Source organism: Camelina sativa, chromosome 15 (genome assembly GCF_000633955.1).
Source record: "Camelina sativa cultivar DH55 chromosome 15, Cs, whole genome shotgun sequence".
NCBI lineage: Eukaryota > Viridiplantae > Streptophyta > Magnoliopsida > Brassicales > Brassicaceae > Camelina > Camelina sativa.
The window spans coordinates 15,383,101-15,406,732 of NC_025699.1; the positions used below are offsets into that span (position 1 = coordinate 15,383,101).

Genomic DNA, 23,632 nt, shown 5'->3' on the forward strand with positions numbered 1-23,632 from the left:
TTTTTTTTTTTTGGGAAATTTAAGCTATCTTTATAGTAGGGTATAAATATATAATATTTCTAGTATAATGGATCTTCCATCGTTCCGATTATCACTAACATCGGCTGACAATATCAGTTTAGCAATACTACTTCCACTACAAGATTTTTTTTTGGTTTTTCATCTTAGGGTGATCTTTTTGTCGACGAATGCTCCTATTACACTCAAATGTGTAATAGAATATTATGCTTCAGAATAAATTATACTATAAATTAGTAGTTTAACTAATTAGAAGAGGGTGATACCAGGATCAAACATCAGAGTAAAATGATTTAAGCCTTATAGTGTAATTCAATTCTCCAAATTAAAGCTAAAATAAATAAGAAATTTTTATTAAAAAATTTGCAATATAACTTTCACATTACATACGAAATTAAATAACCAGAAACAAGAAACTTTAATATAAGAAAATGAACAAATAGTTTATGGAATATTTTGTATATATAATAGATAATGCTTAAAAAGTTATAATATTTGGTCAAGTTGTTTTGTATAGATAATGTTAAAAAAGAAGGAACTGTTATGTTCCTAATGATTCTTCCATTAGAAATGTAAAGACGAAAACTTTGCAAACATAAATAAACTCATATGATGAGTTATATAACGCATAGATTGTGTGGTTACACGTATGATGCGATCATTTGTGCTTTTATCCATCCTTTATTTTCCAACTTTTGTTTATTTAATTACGTTATATTCGTAGTATAATTAAAATTAGTACCTCATCCTATAATTGTTACATTTTTTTATCGATTCTTTTAGGTACATTGGTAGGGATAGAACTAATAAGGGTGGTTAGAGAAATAAAATACACAAAAGTTGTAAATTTTAATTTAAAAATAAATGTATCTTATTTTAAGAATTGCATTTCAAATCCAACCCTCATGAAACTACTAAAAACAAGAAAGTTAAAGACACATGATTTATTGTAGTTCATCGCAAGTGAAAACTATGTCTATTTTCTGTTATTATAGATTTTTACTATATTCAGAATTCAGCAGTTACAATGTATAACTCACTTTTTACTTATTTTGCTCATTTTTTAAAAATACATCAATATCAATAATATTAAAAACTCCTAGTACAAGAAAATAAGTGCATAAAATATATGGAAATTCTCAACATCTTCGATATGAATTTATGTTTTAAAAATTTGTCTCCTAACCCCTTAGGAAGGGAGATGGTAATATAAATTCACTTTTAAATAAATAGTAATATAACTAATTAAGATATACTATTTTAAGAGGTTTTGAACATTTTTGTACGAAAATGCTTGACAGTTATATATATATATATACATATATATATTAGTTAGTTAATAATATATATATGTATTATAATAACAATGCCATAAGATAATACTCCCTCTGTATCAGAATAGATGATGTTGTAGGATTTTATTTTGTATCAGAAAGGATGATTTTCTGTATACTTTAATTAATTAATGATAAAAATTGCAAATTTCAAGAATTATTGAATGAGAATTTAAAAGTTTGATGAAATATTATTGGTTAATAATTATAAAAATATATTATTATAAATAAATAATACACTTATTGCTATACATTAAATGTTATTCTTGATATATGTAAAAATCCTAAAACATCATCTATTGTGATACAGAGGGAGTATAACAAAGAAGAAAATTTTGTTGTATTTTTGTTGTTGTGTTAATATAGTAAATAAAAATTCTTTGAAAACAAGTATTTGCAACCGCTTGCTACCACAAACATTAATATCAGCTAAGAAAACTTTCACAGTCTAGTAATTTCAAGCTAAGAAAACGTTCAAAATGATTTTCGCAAACATAACGTTTATGGGAAACTAATCAAGTCCTTATTTCAAGCTATATAAGTGGGGGTTATTGGTTTAAGATTTGAATAGAGTTTTAAAGATTTGAAATATTATGTAGAATCTGTTGTTATTATATCAAGATTTTGTTAAACTAGTGTTATTAGTTTGTGATTTGTAAAAAGTCATTTAAAATCTTAACAAATCTGGGTTATTGGATTCAGACTTTTATAAAGTTATTAAAAGTTTTGTGTTATTCAATTAAAACAAAAGAATCTAGTATTGTTAATGACTTCAATTATTATGTTATTGGTTCATGATATTAGACACTTTCTTTACAAAATAAAGTCATGAAAAGTATCATAAAAATACAGGGATTGTTTGAAGGACTTTACAAGATTTTAGAAAACTAATCAACAAAACTCTCTAGCAATCTTTAACAATCTTTCACTTATTCATTTTTAATGATTTTATTGAACTCTTCAAAAATTTTTATAAATCTCAAACCAATACCAGTGTAATTTGAATTTAAACCATTGTAATTTATTTATGTGTACTAAGAAATTTAAAGAAGCGGCTAATCGAACGAGAGGGTCTAATATATTAATCTTGATGTGAAGACAACATATGAGATTAAGATAATCTTATTTAAATTAAGCAAGCAACCTTAAGTAACTAGAACCACTCCTTTGACGGTTCATAAGCTAATGATGATTATGCTCCATTATGAGTTTTAATATGATATTTGTTTATTCTAATTTAAAATGGTACTTGAAATTAATAAAGAAATGTGTGAAGAGGCACATTATGTCGAGGTGCAATTTCTTAATCAAGTCTAACTAAATCTCATAGGCCATGACTACTCCTATACGAGTTGACTTAGACCACGAGTTTTATATATTTATAAAGAATGTAATCTAGTAGACGAATAAATAATTAGACTGGCTAAAAATAAAGTGAACTTTGCTTACCTTTATTGCAGAGATAAGACGAAATCAATTAGAACGATTAGACCATCTCCATTAGTTATTGTTGATTAGTGTCTTTCAAAAAAAAATTATAACTAATTTTAGTTTTTATTAATAATGGGTTTCTTTGAGATGTTTATAGTGAAAAACTCAAATAGCAAAATTTGGAATACTAAAATTATTCTTAAAACTATACTTATGCAAAATTATAAGCTCACATTACTGTTAAACTTTGTGCTAACTTGCTAACTGATGATCAAAACAGTGGGATAGAGTAAAGGGGAGGATAAGTTAGTGAATATGACCGCTTTGAATTGTGTCATTTTAAAATAATTATATCAATGAATTTAAATGTAGTAAATTATTATTGAAATAATTTTTTTTTAACAAAATCTGGTGCTTGATCGACATAGCACAAATTATTTGTGTTTTATTGATGGTTCTTGAAAAGCGATTGATCAATTTGTAGGTAGAGGTTGGGTTTTTGGTTTTGTTCTCTTTCTATGGGGGAGGCTCTTACTATGGGGTCTGCCAATCTCCGACAAAGTCTCACTCTTCTTCATACAGAGATTAAAGCCATATCTAGACGATGAGATGTATGATTGGGACGGACATTCAGAATATCGTTTTTCTTATAGATCATTGTTCTGATGTAGTGAAGATGGTGACTTCGCGTTCTGAATGGTCAACTTTCAACTCTTATTTAGAAGAGATTCAGTTTGATAAAAAGGAGTTTACATCTTTTTCATTGGTTTTAATTTCCTGTAATCAGAATGGTAAAGCGAACAATTTGGCACAACATATTCGCTCTGAACCGCATCTAATTACCTATGTAAACAATATTTTTTTGTATTAACTTGTTTGAGTCTATTTTGTTGTTGTTGTAAAAAAAAAATGTTATGGTACCTCAGATATAAAATATTGTTTATTTTTATACTTTTTGAAAATATCATTGATAGAAATATGATATGATTATATATATATATTAGTTAATTAATTTGATTGGTAATTCTAACTGCTGTGGTACAAATTTTATCATTTTTTTGTTTGGTAATAGTACGGAATTTACAGCTTTAATATTTATCAATCACAAAATATATCAAAATATATTAAATTATTAAAAATTAGCAGTTATAAAATGGATTAACATTGTCGAAAGCAATATTTTCAGTACTTTCATATTGCTAGTTCTTATTTTTCTAATTAATTCGATATCATTTGCCGCTTGTTTTTCCACTAGAAAAGAAAAAAATGTTACCACTTTGTATGATCAATAGGAGTATAGGACCTACTGTTTGAACAAAATTAAACTACGCAACTGCATAAATATAATTAAGCATCAGAAGATTCAGAACCCACTAAATTGGGAAATTAAATTCTAGTTTACACTAATTTCCAAAAATATCAACTCCACTCAAATTATAGGCAACGTTGTTTCATTCTACGGATAGAACAAAGTAATAATAAATTAACAAAAAGAATATATGAGTAATAAAATATTCATTGAGAGCCTAGAGAATCCTTATTATAAAACCACAAATTCTCCATTTGATTTGACTAACCATAGCTAACTTTTTTTTTTTGTATTTGGTGTTATTTATTTATTGGAATATCTTTATTTATATAAACTCCAAAAGGCCAAAACTAGCAAAAATATAAGAAACTTATTTTTTGGAGGCTATTTCTCGTATTACACACTTATTTATATTTGGATCACTACAAGAAATGATTACCAAACGAATTAAAAATTTGTTCATGTTTACTGCTGTTATTGCTTTTGGTTAGATAGAAAGTAGAAACAATAAACACTACTCATGTTTTTTTGTTTAACCAAAAATTATGTTGAAGCTTTAAAACTCTTTGACTTTGATATTTTATCTACATACAGACCACTCGTGTGACAATAATATATAAATATAATGTAAGACGTGTTCATTAAAATTTGTGGGTCTATAATATTGTTAAACGTTAATTAATTTTTTTTTTGGTGGTATCCCACAGCTGCTTGGAAACAGCTTTGTCTCCGAAATGACGTAAAGCCTCCTAATTTATGACGGCAGATAAATTATGCATATAACACCGTCTAATTTTTTTGGTACTTTTAAACTATATTAATTAATTCAAACCAAAATTTTAAGAGTGGTTATACAAATAAAAATTAATATAGACTGAGACAAAATTGTCTTCCAACTATATTTACCAGCCCATTTCACAAATCTTTGGGAGTTTCTAGTTACCGGCTGGAATCGGATCCATCTTCTATTCGATAAATTTTGAATCACTAAAATCAGATAAATTTTGGGTTTTTCTTTTATTTTTAGCATTACCTAGATAAACTACATACAATTTGCACCTTTATTTTTTATGTTACCTAGATTTGCAAAACTTTGCTGCTTTATTTATATCCCACTGAAATATACTGAGTTACTGACAGGAGAAGAATTCAAAACTTGTGTTATAAAATTTATATTTAATTTTCATATTTGTGTATACATGTACGAGAGTGTTTGTGTGTGTGTATCTAACTACTACATATGCATTGGATCGGAGTAGAGCACTGTCCTTTATTCGAAGAGGGTAATAGATACACACGTGTTCAAGATTCGACCAGGAGAATGACTCCCAAAAAAGTACAATATAGTATGTATTTTATATTTCATTAAAATAAAGTGTAGTTCAGTTCTTTTATCAATTGAATGACTGATTGTAATCCGATCAAATTACAAAAGATAGCCTAAACTTGATTAGTAAATTTAAGAATAAAAATGAAACAAGATAGATGTGACCTTTTGTTGTTGATTATGCGCATTTAAAGATTAAGAAACCCTGGTTAGTGAGTTGTGACCCTCTCTTATAAGTCTCTCTACATTGTATCCAAGTCCATATATATATACATATATGGTTTCACAGATCTTAAGCAATTTTAGAAATTTTTATTAAAATAGTGTCTTTAATTTAAACAAATACTTGGAGATTACTCTATAAGGCTATAATTCAGGATTTTTTTTATTTTTTTTATTTTTGGCAAAAGGCTATAATTAAGATTTGAAGTCATCTACACTAAGAAAATAAACCCAGTGAAATTTGCTATAAGGTTATGACTAAGATTTGAAGTTCATGTTGAACCAACAGTAATATAATAAATTATCACAAAAAATATACTGAAGATATCTAAAAAATATAAAGAGTATACGTAGTTAAATTATATGTAACTTTTGTAAGCATGCTAGAATTTTGATTTAAATAACCCATAAGATCAAACTAGAAGGGTATTAATTATTATTTTTTGTTGTGAAAGGATTTTGTTTTTCTTTCTGGTAATTTTGTTAAGTTTTCGTTGTGAAATTACGAAGGGAATTTAACTAATTACTCTTAGTGAAGTTTACTATAGGTGGGACCTCTAAAATCTATTTTAATAAGGTTGTAGACCAAAGTCAGAGGTAACACGGCTATGCTCATGGTGTATATATATATCCTCTCCTCATACCTCCATACTTAAATACTTGTAAAGCATTTGCTACCATTCACCATTATCTCTCACTCTCATTCTCGCAATTCTGATCTTCCCTAAGAAGTTGCAAGTTTTTTGACGGCTCACGACTCGTTGAGGTGGTCTACCAAAAGGACTAAACAACAAAACATATATTTTTCCCACACAAAAAAAAAGTCAATCATCATCATGAAGTTCTCAATATCAGCACTGAAGCAGGTACAACCAATCTTGAGCTTCAAGAACAAAGTATCTATGGTCAATGTCAACTCTTTTCTCCATCCCAAAGAGAAAGTCGTCTTTGTGATGGGAGCTACCGGATCGGGTAAGACTCGTCTCGCCATCGACCTAGCAACTCGTTTCCAAACAGAGATCATAAACTCCGACAAGATTCAACTTTACAAGGGTCTCGACGTGCTTACAAACAAAGTGACCCCTCAAGAGTCCCGAGGCGTGCCTCACCACTTGCTCGGAGTATTAGACTCGGAGTTCGGAAACCTAACGGCCATCCAGTACAGCCGCCTTGCGTCACAAGCAATCTCAACACTCTCAGCGAACCATAAGCTTCCCATAGTAGCCGGTGGATCAAACTCTTACATTGAAGCACTTGCAAACCATACCTCAGGGTTCTTGTTAAATAACTACGAATGCTGTTTCATTTGGGTTGACGTGTCCTTACCCGTACTCAACTCCTTCGTCTCAAAACGCGTTGACCGCATGATGGAAACAGGATTACTCGAAGAAGTGAGAGAAGTATTCAATCCCAAAGCGGATTATTCCGTGGGGATACGAAGAGCTATCGGAGTCTCGGAGCTTCACGAATACTTACGTTACGAATCTATAGTTGACCGTGCAACACAGAGAATGATGCTTGACGTAGCGGTTAAATGTATCAAAAAGAACACAGAGTTATTAGCTTGTCGACAGTTTAAAAAGATTCAACGTCTGAACAAGAAGTGGAAGTTGTCTATGCACCGCGTGGACGCTACTGAGGTGTTCATGAAACATAACGTAGAAGAACAAGACGAGGCTTGGGATAGTCTCGTAGCTAGACCGAGCGAGAGGATCGTCGACAAGTTTTATAATAATCATAACCAACTTAAAAGTGATGATGTTGAGCATTGTTTGGCGGCGTCGTCTTACGGCGGAGGAAGTGGAAGTAGAGCCCACAATATGATATGAAAAGTTTTGTCATTTGATCATTTGAAGCTTTTTGGTGTGTGAGAATTAAAGATTTCTTATGTGTGGTGGTGATTCCACGGAGGTTTTCGCAACGTACGCAGGTGTGAGATATTACCCCGAAAAGAAAAAAGAAAACAAAAAGTTTTTTTTTTGTTTTTTTGGTTGTTAAAATGTTTGTATATAAGATATTCGGTTAATATTAATTGTTTGATACCTATTGACCACGAGTTCATGATAACCGAAAGTTATAATTCCTTGTGCCACGATAACACACTTACGTGTAATTGTTTATATAAAAATTGCAATTATTTTGTATTGCTTTCTTTTTTGTTGTATTTGGTATATCTTGGCCTTAAATTTACGCATTCATGTTATTGGTTGAAGCTAAAAAGTTAATTATAACAGTTAAATACGTTGTTTTTATTTTATTTAATTATATGTTTGTGTTCACGTTTATATTATCGTAGATTTCACATGCAAAAGACGGATTAAAAATACTTCATTTAATAATAATTGTGTTAGTATGTAGGCTACTGTTGTGTCGAAAACATCATGAATGAGATAAACAGACGAATCAATCACTCATAAACTCATTATTCATTAACATGAATTACAAACTCAAATCCAGATGTGGAACAAATGAAAGATGAAGAAGAACAGAATCAGAACATAACACACTAGGATTTTAGGAGTTCGACCCATAAAAATGTAAGTAATCTACGTTTTAGCTGTATTTCTTAGAAACTCACTATATGAGATTGATTGTTTACAAATTACTAGATCAAACGATATACTGAACATCTTTTAACAAGAATAACCATACAATAACTTATCTTTTTATACAACCGACAGTAAACTATAGGTTATATAGAATCATGCTGAAAATTACATCTTCATACGTGAAACATAACTTATCTTTTTCGGATCCCACTTTGGAGACCATTTTACCCATATAAGCACAAACGAAACAAGGGTAGTTAGACTACTTGAATCCTGGCTTTTAAGTCATCTATTTACTCGTTCTCTTTCATGTAGCATCAAAGTTTGGGACAATTCAAGTAAATCAAATGAACAATCATAGTAAAGAAAAAAGTGAAAGGAGGAGAATCCTGAGGTTATTAAGGAAAGGGAAGAATCGAAGAAAGAACAAGGAAAAGAGAGAGAGCGCGTGGGGTGTGCTAGTGAAGTGAGTTAAGCAGTCTATGTCAAAAGAGTTGTATAAAATGCACGCGCAGCTCTTAGTCTTAGGATCTTCCGTACACAAGAGCAAAAGCGTGTGGAGAAGGTTGCATCAATCTCTGATTGATTCAATCATGAATGACGTTCGTACAGTTGTGAGAGTCATTCATATTATTACTTTCGATAATACACTAATTTATGTTCTGTATCGAGTATTATTAGTTTTGATGTTAATTGATATTCATATGGACCCATCCATTAAATGGGATTGTACACACGTCAAGTCATAAACGCATCTAAGGACAAAGGAGGTGATGAACTAAATAACACTAAACAAATGTCATAAGGAGACAGCATCTGATGTCTTTCTTTACCCTTTTCTTTGGTTTTATAATTTTTAAACGATTTTTTTTTTTTTTTGGGTTCACAGTTGTGATGTTGTGAACTTCTGATAATGATTTGTGGGGTTAGTAATTTGAGATGAACTTGAAAGCACTGAATAAAAAAATGTGTTTACGACTCGATATTCTCATTCACCTTAACCAATACATACTACGTACAGTCGGCTAATCAGTAATCACTATTGCTCAACTGGTAAACTAGATCAATTTATATATTGACACACAAACACACACCAAAAATATTATAATAGAAATGTCTTAAAACTATTAACTCACATTATATTTATGATGATGGCTCCAAGTTAGGGCTTAAAATATGAAATATGACAAATCAAAGGTTGAGACTGAACATGGCAAATACCAAAAGCTGCTCTTTATTTATTCCCCTCAATATTTGATATTTATCCTATTGTGACGCAAATGGAAATTGTGTTATTATATTTTGCAGAAAATGGCGAATCTTTCCCTGACATAATTAATAAGAAAATAAATAATCTTCTTATGTTGGCTATTCTTAATATACCGATTCTATTGGTACAATTTCAATGGGTTATATTATATACTCTTTAATTTCCGCTTTCTTTTCTTTTCTTTTCTTTTCTTCCATCAATCGTATTGCATTCTACATATATTCGATATCGGGGCCATGCTTATCTCGTTATCTTCAAATTAGTCCTCACTATTTTTAAGGGAACTGTTTTGTTATACTCCTAACCAAAATTATTTTCTTACAAGGAATTTTTTTAAAATAAAAACGCCATGTTGATATTTACACTTACTGAAACTACTTCCTATGTTTCAAAATATAAAATATTTTAAATAAAAGTATGCATATTAAGAAGTATTTATTTTATTACGAATAACCAATCACAACAAACTGTATAATATAAATAATCATAAAATTTTAACGTAATTTATAATTTGCATAAAATTTTGAAAAACATCTTATAATATAAAACAAAACAAAATTCTTGAGAACAACTTATATTATGAAACGCATGGAGTAAAAGTTAAGCAAATAATAATTTACATAAATAATTAGAAGAAATATTTTATCAATAACAAGCATAAGTTAGATGTTGAGTTACAACTTCAGGAACAAACAAGAAAATAACTACAACACTTTGACACTGCAACAGTGGGAATATGAATATATGACCAATGCTCGTAGCTATCTAGAATCTACAATTGCAGAATTTTAGGCCTTCGATTTTGGTATGTCTTCGTCTCTTTTACTTGTGCTTTTGCTTTTTAAAGCCCATTTTTGTTTAGGAGTCTGGTTCTTATTATTCTTAGCTTTTCTATATGTACAAGAAGAATATAAAAGGTCAACATCAACTTTTGCAAAGAGAGAACCTAAGTTTAATGCCAAAGTTCAGTTCTGAGCACATAAACACAAAAAGAAGAAAACTTCAATTTCTAAAACAATTTTATTCCAATGAGAGAATATATATTTCCACGTCACATTGTCTTCTTCCTTCTTTTGTGTTGTGTACTTGTGTTTGATGGAGCCTTTGGAGACACTGTTCCGTGACTTTCGTCCTTATGCATGCGTGTAATCCGTGGGCATCTCATTCTCATCATAATTTTACTAACAAGTACATGCTATTTTCTTTTATCATGCATGTCGCAATCCTATGTATTCTCTCAAAACAATTTATAGAGTTCAAGAACCCGTAGGCCCAGCTCTAATGGAAGCCCATTGAAACACATAATTTTGAACCAATCCTGATAATAGTTTAGGGTACAAAGTGTGAGACAATCCAAGAAAGGATTTATTGAGGCTAATGAAATAGAAAAGATAGTAAATAGCTCATTGAGCTTTATTATGCAAAAATGTAAAGAAAAGGGGAAGAGCTTAGACCATCTCTATCGCCATCAATCTTCGTTGCTCAAAATAATGTATTTTAATTATTTTCTTTTAAATATTATTATATATTTAAATAATAAATCTGTAAAAAAAATTGATTAATCATAAACTACCATACGTCAGAGAAACGATTCTAATTACGATGCTCAATGAAAAAATGTTTTTCACCTTTTGGTTTCTTTTATTATTATTTTTTAATTTTTAATTGAGAGTATCTTTAGGAGAAACGACTAGTGGCCATGCTCTTAAATTGTCATAAAACACAAAGAGATTGTAGATTAATATTTCATAAATGTGATGAAGGAGAGTTGTCTCAATACAACTCTCAAGGTTACATCTCTTGCTCACATAACAATCCTATTTATATCACTTTCTAAGGAAACCTTAAGATACATGAGCTTGCAATAACACATTGGGATTGGCTTGGACTTACGTTTGGCTTCTTGGACTTAAGTGTTATAGTCCCATAGCCAATCCCAGTCTTTTCAGCATCTCCCACTTATTAGAGTCTAGTGTAATTGGAACCATGGTTGGAGTAGGAACGAAATTTTTTCTTGGGGTTTCTTGACTCCCAAGGAGAAAAAGCCCTATTTCTCATCGTTACTTCCAGATGAAGTCGATTGTTTCGCTCCATCCATAAACCATAGAAGTAGACTACCCGTAAAGTCATTGACGTGTTTCAAATGCGTTTCCAGTTCGTGGAGATCTTTGATCTCGGAGAATCTGTTTACTCTGAATTCTGAAACACGCTTTGGTCTTGGAGGCATCCAATGCAACAACATGGATAGTTTTCTCATATTTTGTTTAACTGAAACATCTGAATATGTTGGACATTTGTTTATAAAAGAGAATACTAATTATGTGCCAAAGCTAGTAAAGATCATTTGAAGTTATAATTAAAAGTAGCTGTACAATCATATCATACAGTATTAATTATCAACATTTTATTTCGAAACTTCAAATGTATTTATCTGCCCAGTATTGAATGGTCATAATAGTTTTTTTGTGTGCAATGGTTTCTGTTTTTAAGTCAACTAATTCATGAACTTAAGTGATATAAGAACAATTTATATCCTCACATGTCCAATCAATCTATTTTACATGACAAATACAAGTGTAACGAGTCATCTTTAGAGAACTTTGTAATGGATCATTTTTTTTTTTTGATTTTTATGGAAAATACCAAAGTGATAGACTACAGTATATTACAACGCTTACTTTATGTTACTTAGGAGTCTTTTAACTTTCTGTCTCTTAATCAATATGGGGTAAAACGTTAATATAGTACTTTTATCCTTAAATAGCCAATAAACATCAGCTTTTTGTCAGATTTACTTACGATTACTATATAAAGCAACTAATTAACACTAATAATATGTAGAAAGCCTAGCTACTACATAAACAAACCTCAATAAATCCCATATACACACATACGTTACTTCTAACGACTCGAATTAGATAAAAACAAAATTTCTGAATCCATCCTCTCCATTGATTTTCCCTCAGACTTTGTACATAGTGTGTTAACGAGCTATTCTTGTTCGATCATTAGTCAATAGTCATCCCACCGTAACAAGAAAAGCAAACACCTCCAGATTATGTACGCACGTGTTCTCTGCTCTTTACACCAATCCCAGCACCGGAGCTTCGATATCCGACCCGATCTATCTCTTCTTAACAACATCTTCATCTTCATTGACTACCTCCCTGGATGTGCTGTCGTCTCTTTTAATTGTTTTAATGTTAAGATCTCTCTGTGTTGTTGTTTATGAGTAGGGAGAAGTACAGAGAGGTGTGGAATAAATAGAGAGGCTTAAGTTGTAATTAAGTTTGTTAAAGAGAGAGAGAGTTTGAGAGAGAGAGAGGTGACATGAACAAAAAGAGTGGAATCCCACTCTACAGAAGATTACAAGACAAAGCTGAGTTTACTTGTTTTGCTTCTCTTGTCTTTTTCTTTCACTCACTTTGCTTCCATCTATCACTCTCACTTATCACATTTTCTATCCAAAAAAAAAAAGAAGAAAAACAAACTAATGTTAGGGAAACTGAACAGTTACGTGTTTGTACATTTACATATAATTCCTATTCGTATAGAGCATGCATGTTACTACATGAATATTTTTGTACGATTTTGCCCGATTTGACAATTCTAAGTTGAAGACTTTTTCTGAAAATGTATTTCCTTTTCCGACCCCAACAAAACAGAAAAGTAGAGATAATTAAAATTGTGACTATTATAGATTAAATTTTGAGTGGAGGCTCACATACACAAATCTCTTATAAACTTATATTCCAATAATTTAAAGTAAAACTTCGAGTTAATTTCTCAAGAAACTTATCTTTCAATAGGATTTTTAGGGTTCGAGATTATAATAGGGAAGTCAGATAGGCTTATCTTTAATTTATATTAAAACTTAGAGTTAATTTCTCAAGAAACTTATCTTTCAATAGATTTTTAGGATTCGAGATTATAATAGGGCAGTCAGATACGCTTATCTTTTTGGCTTTTTGACCAATGCTACCATATTTTTTTTGGGGGTCTATGGTTTTGGATATATTTCCAACTAAACCATTTTAGTTTTTGATTTGGACAAAAATTTAGCATTTAAAGAAACTCTCGACTCACAAGATATTTTAGATAATAATTCAAGTTGGGAACTAAACCGGGTTGGACTGTCCCAATTAACACCCCTAGATAATGAACACAACTCAATTAATTGTCGGGTCTTGGATCATGCGTTTGTTTAATCACTTTCACGAGTAAAGATGTGTGGGACATAAAACGAACTTAAAACTAAGCAGTTGTGTCTTTCGTCCTTCTACTTTACTTGGTTGATGTTTCATAATGCGACGCATAAACGAATATAATAATGCATGGATATGTAATCTTCATGCAGCTGTTACCCATTGGTGCTGGTACTGGTCGGGTTATCGAGTACCATTATTTGTTTTTCTTTTTTTAATTATTATAACGTACATAATTTAAGTCTTAGCCTTTGAATTGAAATAATACATGTGGTGGAAAATAAATAAACTAGTCGTATATTGTTGTTTGATAGTATATTTACTTGTACAGAATGAACTGAAGTGATAGGTTTTGTAATTCCAATAATTGTACGTAGCTATTCAATAAGGTTATAAGTGTATCCGTATAGACTATAGTCACTCTATCAATTAAATACTACATATCATAATAGATTTTGTAGACTTTTTATGGTAAGTTTAGACTTTAGTGATAATAGACTATGAAGTTTGTCCCAAAAAAAAAAGAAAAATGTGATACTAGACTATGATATGAGATCTTTAAGGATATCATGTCGTTGAAAATTGCAAAGAAACTAAAATACATTTCTTCTGTATAATTCAAGCTTAAGAGATTTGTACAAGTCCAATGATTTACACAGTACTATACTATTCTCCAATTTATACCATAAATGGCGACGTTTGGTAGAAAACTAATTAAAAAGAAAAAAGTTGGAAGATCAAGATTAACAAGACATAGAAGATTAGCTAAGAGTTATCATCGGAAGAAAGAAGCATAGTGATGCAAATTCTAACGATATGAAGCTTTGCTTTATTTTGCCTCATCGTCCTCTTGATCTTCTCCAACCTCTCTTTCATTTTTTCCATCATCCTGACTCATCAAGTTTCCAGATATGTTGGATTCCAACATGGCAACATCTACCATACACACGCATACATATATATACGTGCAAGCACCTGCACGTACGAACAAAGGAAGAAGCGACAATCCCACACCTGTATACTTGAGCACAACCTCCAACACTGTATATACAAAGTGTCCAAACACCATGAAACTCTGTCGGAATCCTACGTGCTTAAGATACTTATTTTTGTGTGTGTTATAGTATATGATTTACACCATAGAGTTTTGTGTTTGTGGGTGGATGTACAACTATACATACAAAAATTAAACTAGCTAGCTAGATATTAACTAACCCTATGTAAAAACAGTACGACCTCCTTAAATGATATATCAATTCATAATCAAACATTCTTATCCTTCCTTTAAGTCATAAATCCTCAAAATATTCATATATACTACAGCAAATTAACCAATATTTTAATTTATTTTTTTTGGAAAATTAATTTTCCCAAAAAATGACTCTACACTCATTTTAAATCATTTAAAAATATATAATATATAAAACAGAAGAAATTTCCAAAGCAAAAAAAATACAGATGCGTGTAAGCTCTAATTAAATCTCGAACTGACTCCAAATGTGATAAAATATCATTTGAAAACTAATATTGCAGTAGAATTCATCTTTAAAAAATCTCACTACAATAAAATATCATTTTAAAACCTCAAATTCACTCCAAATATGATATCTTAAATTAGCTCTAATGATGATATTAAAAGAAACATGAATTTATTTTCTTTCGAACTAAAAGATAATCCGTGCTGATGATATTCATCTTCTTTTTTTTTTTTTTTTGTATGTCAAAAGACACCTCAATTCATATGAAAGCATGCATAATGAATTGGCGCATGGATGGACATGGTCCACTTGTAGCTAGGAGAGTGAAGCAAGTTCACGTGCTGATCGTCATGCAACAACTCTTTGAATATTTGCATAGATACACATTCTTAAACTCATCCTCCATGTTCTCACTCTACTTTTGTCCTCCTCCACTAACTTGTCATTTCTTAACTTTTTCAATTTTGGTTCGATTGTCTCAACTAATTAACATTATCTTTTTTTTTTTTTTTTAGTTTTTATTTCTTTATATGTAATTTTCTTCTTTATCATCTTTTTTTTCATGTTCTTTTTATTAATGCTAATGTCTACAATCTACATTAGACCTTCCATTTTTCTGTGTTATATATATTCACAATCCTATAGGTTGTTGTTGACAAAAAAAAAAAAAAAAAATCCTATAGGTTGTTCTCTGTAAACATGATCAATTATTTTATTTATTTATTGAGCTAAATATGTATAAATATGCATGTTCAAGAAAAATAAGAATTCCTTTTACCAAACATAATAAGAATATTAATTTGGATAAACCATAACAATGATAACAAACAGACACACATACAAAAACTAAATAGTGATAGTAAAAGACAGCCACGTTTTCTGTTTATGACTTATCTTCAACTATTAGCTTCAATTGGTTGTATTAGCCCTACAAGCTGTCTGTTTCATATCGTGTGCACAGCACAAAACATATAATCTTCCTGTCTTCCAAAATAAGTTTGCATCTCTTTTTAATTAATCCGCACCACATTTTTCTTTCATGAGGTTTCTCGATTGAAACTATAGATTTAATCCAAAACTTATACATAAAAGTAATAATGAAATCATAAGAAATCCAACCTCTGAGAAAAAATCTAGTCATTATTTTAGCCATATAAGATATAAAGCATATAATACAGCTTAAACTAATCATCTCAATCAAGCAATGTAAATATATTCACAGATTTGGGTATAAATAATATATTCCGATATATTGTATGCTCTTTTAATTTCATCACCACCAGAGACATTGATATGATTTAGATCTTGTTAAAAATTGTGAAATTTTAGAAGGTGATCGTAATGACACTTTCTTAGTATGATTTATAGATGCCACATGCTTGAGAAAGTTAAATAGATATTGCAATTTTTTTATTAGAGTATCTCCATCCACCAGGTTTTTAAGAGGGCATCTCGTTTAAAAATGTTACGAGAAAATCAAATCACATCTATCACTTAGTTAATGGTTCAAATTATTTTGAATAATATATAATTATATATATATATATATAGAGAGAGAGAAACATAATCCGTTTCTCACTGACGTTTCAAAAACTACATTTTTAATGGACGTATTGTCCTTGAAATCATCACCATTTTTTATTTCTCATCTAAGGAATTTCGTATATCGTATATAAAATTAATTTTTAATAACATATGTAAATTACCTATTTATCATTTTCAAAAAATCAATAAGATATTAGATTTGGAAGGAAAAAATGAATGGATATGAAAAACTTAGTTAATAAAATAAATTTAAATACTAGTCATTTCATAAAAATATACGAAATAATATTTATTACTCATCAATCCTAAATACACTAGGTAACTTCATGTACAACACAAAAGAGAAATACAATAATAACAATAATAATAGTATTACTTTACTCATTTACCATTTTTGTAAGTTCATTTTTTTACTAAGTGTCATTAGCTCGACTGGAAAGTACCAAAAGAAATTTAAAGGTGAAAAAATCAGATGTTAAAAAAAAAAGTTACAAAAATCGATTGACATTTCTGATGAGACTAAGGCCTTGATTGGTAACGGTTGTTACTTATGACTGTAAAGACTTTAACTTTAAAATTTTAGCTGTAGAGAATTTGGCTGTAAATGCTTTAACTGTAGAAACTTTAAAAATTTTAACTGTTAAAATTTGATTGGTAACAAATGCTTTTAAATCGATAACGGTTACTTTTATTATTAAAATGATGATATTAATGATAATAATGAAAATAAAAATAATTATTATTGAAATGAATCTTAAAAGAAAGAGAATAAAATAAGGAAAATTAATTTATAAAAATAAAATTATGTAAAATATATATATAAACTTGTGGAGAGATTTTAAATATAATGAGAGGAAAAAAATAAAGTTTTTATATTTGTTTAATTTTAAAGCCTGAATTTAAGACTTTAAAAAATCTGAGTAAACAACGAAGAGAAAAAGAAAAATGGCTTACAAAACTTAAAAAAAAAATAAAAGTCAAAAAAGTCTGATTGACAAATTGTTGGCTGTTAAGTCTTTTATTTGTTTTAAAGTCTTAAAAGTCTCCTACCAATCAGGACCTAAATTATATGATGTGGTCTCCAATTTGACAGAATGTACAAGTTTAGACCCAAAACCTTTTTGTCAACCAAGAAAAACTCAATTTTTTGATATTTGATATATATATTTTTTTTGTATATTAAAAGCATTAATTTATTAAAATAACAACACAAACTACCCTTACTATATATGAAATTATAAAATACCTCATCAATCTAAATCTAACTCAAGTACGCAACATAAACCCAATCGATTCCAACTTGTAACCAAATTGGATAAACCAAAACTTATTTTAATAAATTAATATTTTTAATAAAATAATAATATATGTTAATTAAGTTAAAATTATATATGGACATTGACGAGCATAAATATATTTATCATACTGATTTATCAAAATCTTAACTAAATATTTAAGATATTCTTAATACATGTGATAATAATGTAAGCGATGAACATCTTTTTTTTTTTTTTCTCATAAGGGATATTTATTAACTTTACCTTCAAACGAAGGAAGAGAAACGACATGTTACAGAGCCGAAGGAGATATTAAACTCCTCGGAATTTTGCCGGCGGAAACAAACCTTCCCCGGTTCTAAGACTGAACACAAAAGTACAACAATAAAGCCGGCAAGGTTCAAATTGACACCTTCCGGATACTAAGCCGACAAGGGTCGAAACCCCTTCGGACACAAGCCGGCAAGTTTTAAGAAAACTTCCGGATTCAAAAGATTGATTAACGGAAACAACCATCCGAAAATCAAGATAAAAGATCAAATCTACAACAAAGCTACAAAGATTATCACCTTGCCCCTTACTTCTTCAATTTTCCAATTAATTTCTGTAACCTGAAGCTTGATTCTGCATCTTCGATAAGCGGACACCATCAGAGCTAAACTTCTGGTCACATAGTCCTCTCTTGATTATGTGGAGACTTCGATAGTGAGATATCTTGGGCTACCAACGATTGGCAAGACGGATCTTCAAACGAAGATATTAAAACCGTCGAAAGCTGCCTAGACCGGTGATGTCAATAATTCAATTGACTGGATCCGGTATGAAGGAGCCAAGAACCATCAGATTTCACCCAGATCTGAAGAATGGTTCGAGTGGAGGAAGCTTAGAAAAAGCCGCCTTAACCATAGCACCACCCACAAAAACTATTATGGATGGCCATGGGATGATTGGTTGAAGGCCATGAGAAACACCGGAGAACGTCGGAAGATGAGACATGCAATACTCTGTAGTCTAACATGAAGCGGATTTGATCAGAAGACTCTGGGAGCCACGGCGAGCCGGCCAACGATGATTATGTGAACCCACCGTTACCGGACGAAAGCTGATCATCACCGTTAAAAGAAACCGGCGATATCAGACGGAAGCCCGACTTAACGGGACGGCGAAATCGATTTTGCTTTCTCTCTCTAAATGATACGAGAGAGAGAAGAGAGAGAAAACCTTTTACTAGCGTTGTTGGTACATATGCTGAGCGAGGAACATCTATTCCTATCAATTGTGACAAAATGCAAAATTAATATATAGTTTGATAAAATATTAATTTAATTGAAAAAACTAATATTTTACTTCAAGTTTTCAAGCTCAAATGAAGTATGAAAATGTGGCAATTGCATTTGTTAGTGAGTTTCATAATATTGAGAGATTGCATATGTAGAGAAAGTAAGACAGATTATTGAGAGAAAGTAAGAAAGATTATTCAGAAATATATAAAAATAATTATGAAACATGTAAGATATGACAAACAAATATGAAATAATGTGGTGATATCCTTTAAATCCACCCACCACAAATTGTTTTGTATCAATATTAATTTATAAATTTTTTGAAGATAACAATTAAGAGAGTTTAGAGCGCGAATAAAATGACATTTAATTCAGTCAAAAAATTAAAAAACTAAAAGATTGTCATTAGGCATGAGAGAGTTTAAAAAACTTCTTTATGACAAAATTTTACAAGAAAACATTTGTGACATTTTAGCATGTATATTCTTTTTTTATATTTTGTCCACACACTTTTAATAGAGGACTGATGAAATATCAAGAAATAGATAATCATCGAATAAATAAAATAACTAATTGATAACTATAAGATGTACGTAACAAACAATTCATAAAAGTTAAGTGACATATGTGTTGTTGATGCCAACATGCGGAATGCATGCAATGTGGAACAAAAAAATAAAAAATGGAATGATAACTATAATACGTGTGGTACAAATATATTAGCTTTTAAATTTTAATCTGTATATCTTTACACTTTCAATTGAACGAATCTTTGTTCTTAATTATAATTGTATAAATTGACTAAAGGATTCAATACAAATATTTTCAAAAGAATACAACTGAAAATGACATAAAAACACTTATATATGCATAAAATATATATGTAATTACGGAGTGGAAGATAATTTTTTCCATAAATATGATAATCATGGTATTTAAATTAATATTTCCTTGTATTTGTTAAATTATGTTGAATCTTGACTTAAAATGAGACCAATAATAAAACAAGGAAAATGCTCCACCACTTTTATCTACTAGAGATGAAACCCGCGCGTTGCGCGGCGTTCTTTGTTATTCTATTGACCATTCTATTTTATTTTTGAGAAAATATCAATAAAAGCATGAAGTTAGCAAAAATATTAATTAAATTGTCAATTTTTATTATTTTTTAACGTTAAATCGCAAACTTTTGTTAATTTTGCCAAATAAAACACATAGTTAAGTCAACTGACGGATATATTTTATAGGGTTAAGTCAACGTCGGTAAGATCCGTTAAACAGTAAAATGACGTCGATTTGTAATATTAAAAGAAAAACATGATATGGTGATTTGAACCTGCCACCTGTTGGATGAGTTAATCAATACTTAACCAAACACATATTTATATATTTTTTGGTAATCTCTTATTTGGACTTTCTCCTTCTCACGATCGATAGAACCGCGTACTTATCAGTAAAATTTTCTTTCTTCCTCATTTAAGCGTTTCCATTGACCAATTCCAATATGATTTTTTTTTCTATTTCTCCATTACGATTTATCAAATTTTAATTCTATCTCACTTTCTAGATTTCGTGGCGGAGATCACCATCTCCTCGCTGAGACATTCCCAGGGATAGCGGTGGAGTTCAGATGACGATTCCCACGGAATCCATTGGCGGCTTAAATCTGAATTTGAGAAAAAGCTAAGGTTCAAATTCTTCGACAATATATATATTTTTTGTTATGTAAAATTGTCAATATACGCAGCGGCTCTGTTATTTTATTTTTAACTTACAAACGACGTCGTTTCACTGTTTAACAGAAGTTATCAACGTTGACTTACATTGTAAAATTCATCTGTTAATTGACTTAACTATGTGTCTAATTTGGTAAAGTCAATAAACATTTGTGATTTAACTGAAAAAATAATAAAAATTGACAATTTAATTCACCATAAGCAAAGTTGAGCCTTTTTAAAAACGTTTTTACTATATAACTTCATGTTTTTAATGACATTTTTCTCTTTTATTTTTATACACATTTTATTTATTTTTCCTTTCCTATGTGTTTGTGTATGGTGTAAGCTGTTATTCTCTTTCATATATATCTATATTGTATTATTAAGGCCTCAATATATATGTGGCCAAAATGGGCCATTTTTACTTGGCGATTATCCAAAGATCATTTATTACCTTGTTGGGCAGTTCTTGTTTTATTATAGGATTTTACCGTATTTTGTGTTAATTTTCTGGTGGCTTTGTTCTGAAATGAGAGTGTCCGTACTTAATTATCTTCTTCATCCAGTCATTCTTCGTGACTATTTTTGTCCTTTTCCTTTGAATTCGATTGTTCATCATCCACGTATGCATTTTTCTTTCAATTTAGGAGAGTGGTTGATTGTTTGATTGGTGATGCTTCTGGTAAGTCATGGGAAGACTGTTCATTGAGTCTATTTTGGTTTCGCTTGCTGGTGGAAGCTAAGTAGGTTGTTTAGTAGATTAGATTGTTGTTATTTTTATTTTGATGCTCGTTGATAGTGTATTATTCTATGTGTTGTTGTGAAGAGTTTCGTTTCTTTTTGTTTGGTTTATCTAGTTATTAAGTTGATTTCTATGAATCTAAAAGATTAAACTGTGTTGGTCCAACCTCCATTTTGTTTTAATTTTGTTTTCTATGAATCTAAAATATACATAGAAATACCATTTTGTTTTCTTTTCCTGTATATTTCGAAATTTTTTTACTGGTTTTGATGTTTTGGGCTGATGGTTTATCTTAGAATCATGTCGATTAAAAATGTCTTGATAGTGATATTTCTACGTTTTTAATATTTTGTCATCAAAATACTTATGTTCTGGAAAATTAAATAAAAAAGAGTAGGCTTATAAAACTGGATAAAGCCCACATAATTTCAAATTAGAGACAAAGTCCACAAAATTTATAAAAAATTATGCTGAGGTGGAGCTCTCTAATGAGAGAAAACTCTGCAATTATATATATGATTCATATCAATGATTTCATCAAGCAAAAAGTATAAAATTCTATTAAAATAACCAATTATTTAGATATTTTTTAAAAATGGCACTAAGGTTTTTAGTTTCTAGATAAATATAGAGGAAATATATCCAAATCAGTTGAATATTCATAGTCATTCACTATTCTTATGTTTGACAACATCGATTTAACGACATTAACAAAATTAGAAAGACTATTGAATTTTATTTTGTTTGATGACAGCTTGTCCTGTGGGAAGGTTGTTAAAGGGTGAGGACCAGCGTTCGAGGAACGCCTGGCGCACCAACAACCTACTGGTGGATTGGGATATCCACAGTGATGGGTTAGGATCGATGCCCTGCAGGGCCAGCTTGGGGTCTGTTGGGCTGGCTAGCGGTGGGCTAGTGGGGTCCACAGACGGTTCGTTGTGGCAGCTAGCGGTGGGCTAGTGGGGTCCACGGGACGGGTTGTCATAATTTGTAATTTGATTTTCAAAAGTTTTGATTACTTTTCTCATCAAAAATTCAAGATGTTGGCTCAACATTATATACTTCACATATTCTGTTCATTTATCAATAGTTTAATCAAATAAGATATAAAATTCTTTAAAACATAACTAAATATATAGTTAGATATTTTGTGCAAAAAGACAAAAATGTATACTCTAGTATTTTGAAACTCTAGATATATATAAGAAAAAATATTTTGCTCAGTTTACTTATACTCATTCACTATTCTTATATTTGACATTATCAATTTTACGAGATTAACAAAATTAGAAAGACCATTAAATTTTCTTTTACGTCAAAGATTGTAGAATATAAAATTTAAACTATTACAGGTAAATACCATTCTAATTAGTAATTTGAAATAAAAAATCTTATAGCCATAGATGTTAAACCATACGTACTTAAAATTCAAGGAATTTCACTGCAATTGTAACTCGATTTCAAACATTTCAAGTAATTTGTTCAATAGAGGTTCAATTATTTTTGACCACAACATTATTTACTTACATAAAAAAAATCACATGATTGAAGATAAATTATAAAATGTTGAGAAACCACTATATAATGGTGTATGAGACAAGAGAAAACAAAGAGTAGTAGAAGAGAAGTGTTGTGAACTATGACTACAAAACACTTATAAGCTTTGTGTTTTGTAACACTTTGTAAAGAAAACAAGAACTAACAAAGAGAGAGAGGGAGAGAACAGCGGAGAGAGAGAGAGAGACTTTGAGAGTGTTTTTGATCAAGGAACTTATGTATGTCATTCTTATTATACAACTCCTATTTATAGTGCATTACAAAACACATGAGTCACTACCTATTAGTTGTGGTAATGACAAGTGGAAGTTGGTGTAATATTACAAAAACAAGTGTCCTAACATGTGTCTTGTGATGGATTAATCAC

General features: G+C 30.1%; 2 protein-coding genes and 1 pseudogene across 2 annotated transcripts; 1 reads left to right on the forward strand and 2 right to left on the reverse strand.

The window, feature by feature from the left end:
* LOC104746867 (adenylate isopentenyltransferase 7, mitochondrial-like) lies at positions 6,314–7,783 on the forward strand. The gene has a single exon (XM_010468410.2). The coding sequence runs from the start codon at positions 6,478–6,480 to the stop codon at positions 7,468–7,470; it is 993 nt and encodes a 330-aa protein (XP_010466712.1). The 5' UTR covers positions 6,314–6,477; the 3' UTR covers positions 7,471–7,783.
* On the reverse strand, positions 12,270–12,785 carry LOC109129194. Its single transcript, XM_019236907.1, has one exon. It carries the CDS (start codon positions 12,614–12,616, stop codon positions 12,473–12,475), a length of 144 nt encoding a protein of 47 aa, XP_019092452.1. The 5' UTR covers positions 12,617–12,785; the 3' UTR covers positions 12,270–12,472.
* LOC109129107 lies at positions 14,431–14,593 on the reverse strand (annotated as a pseudogene).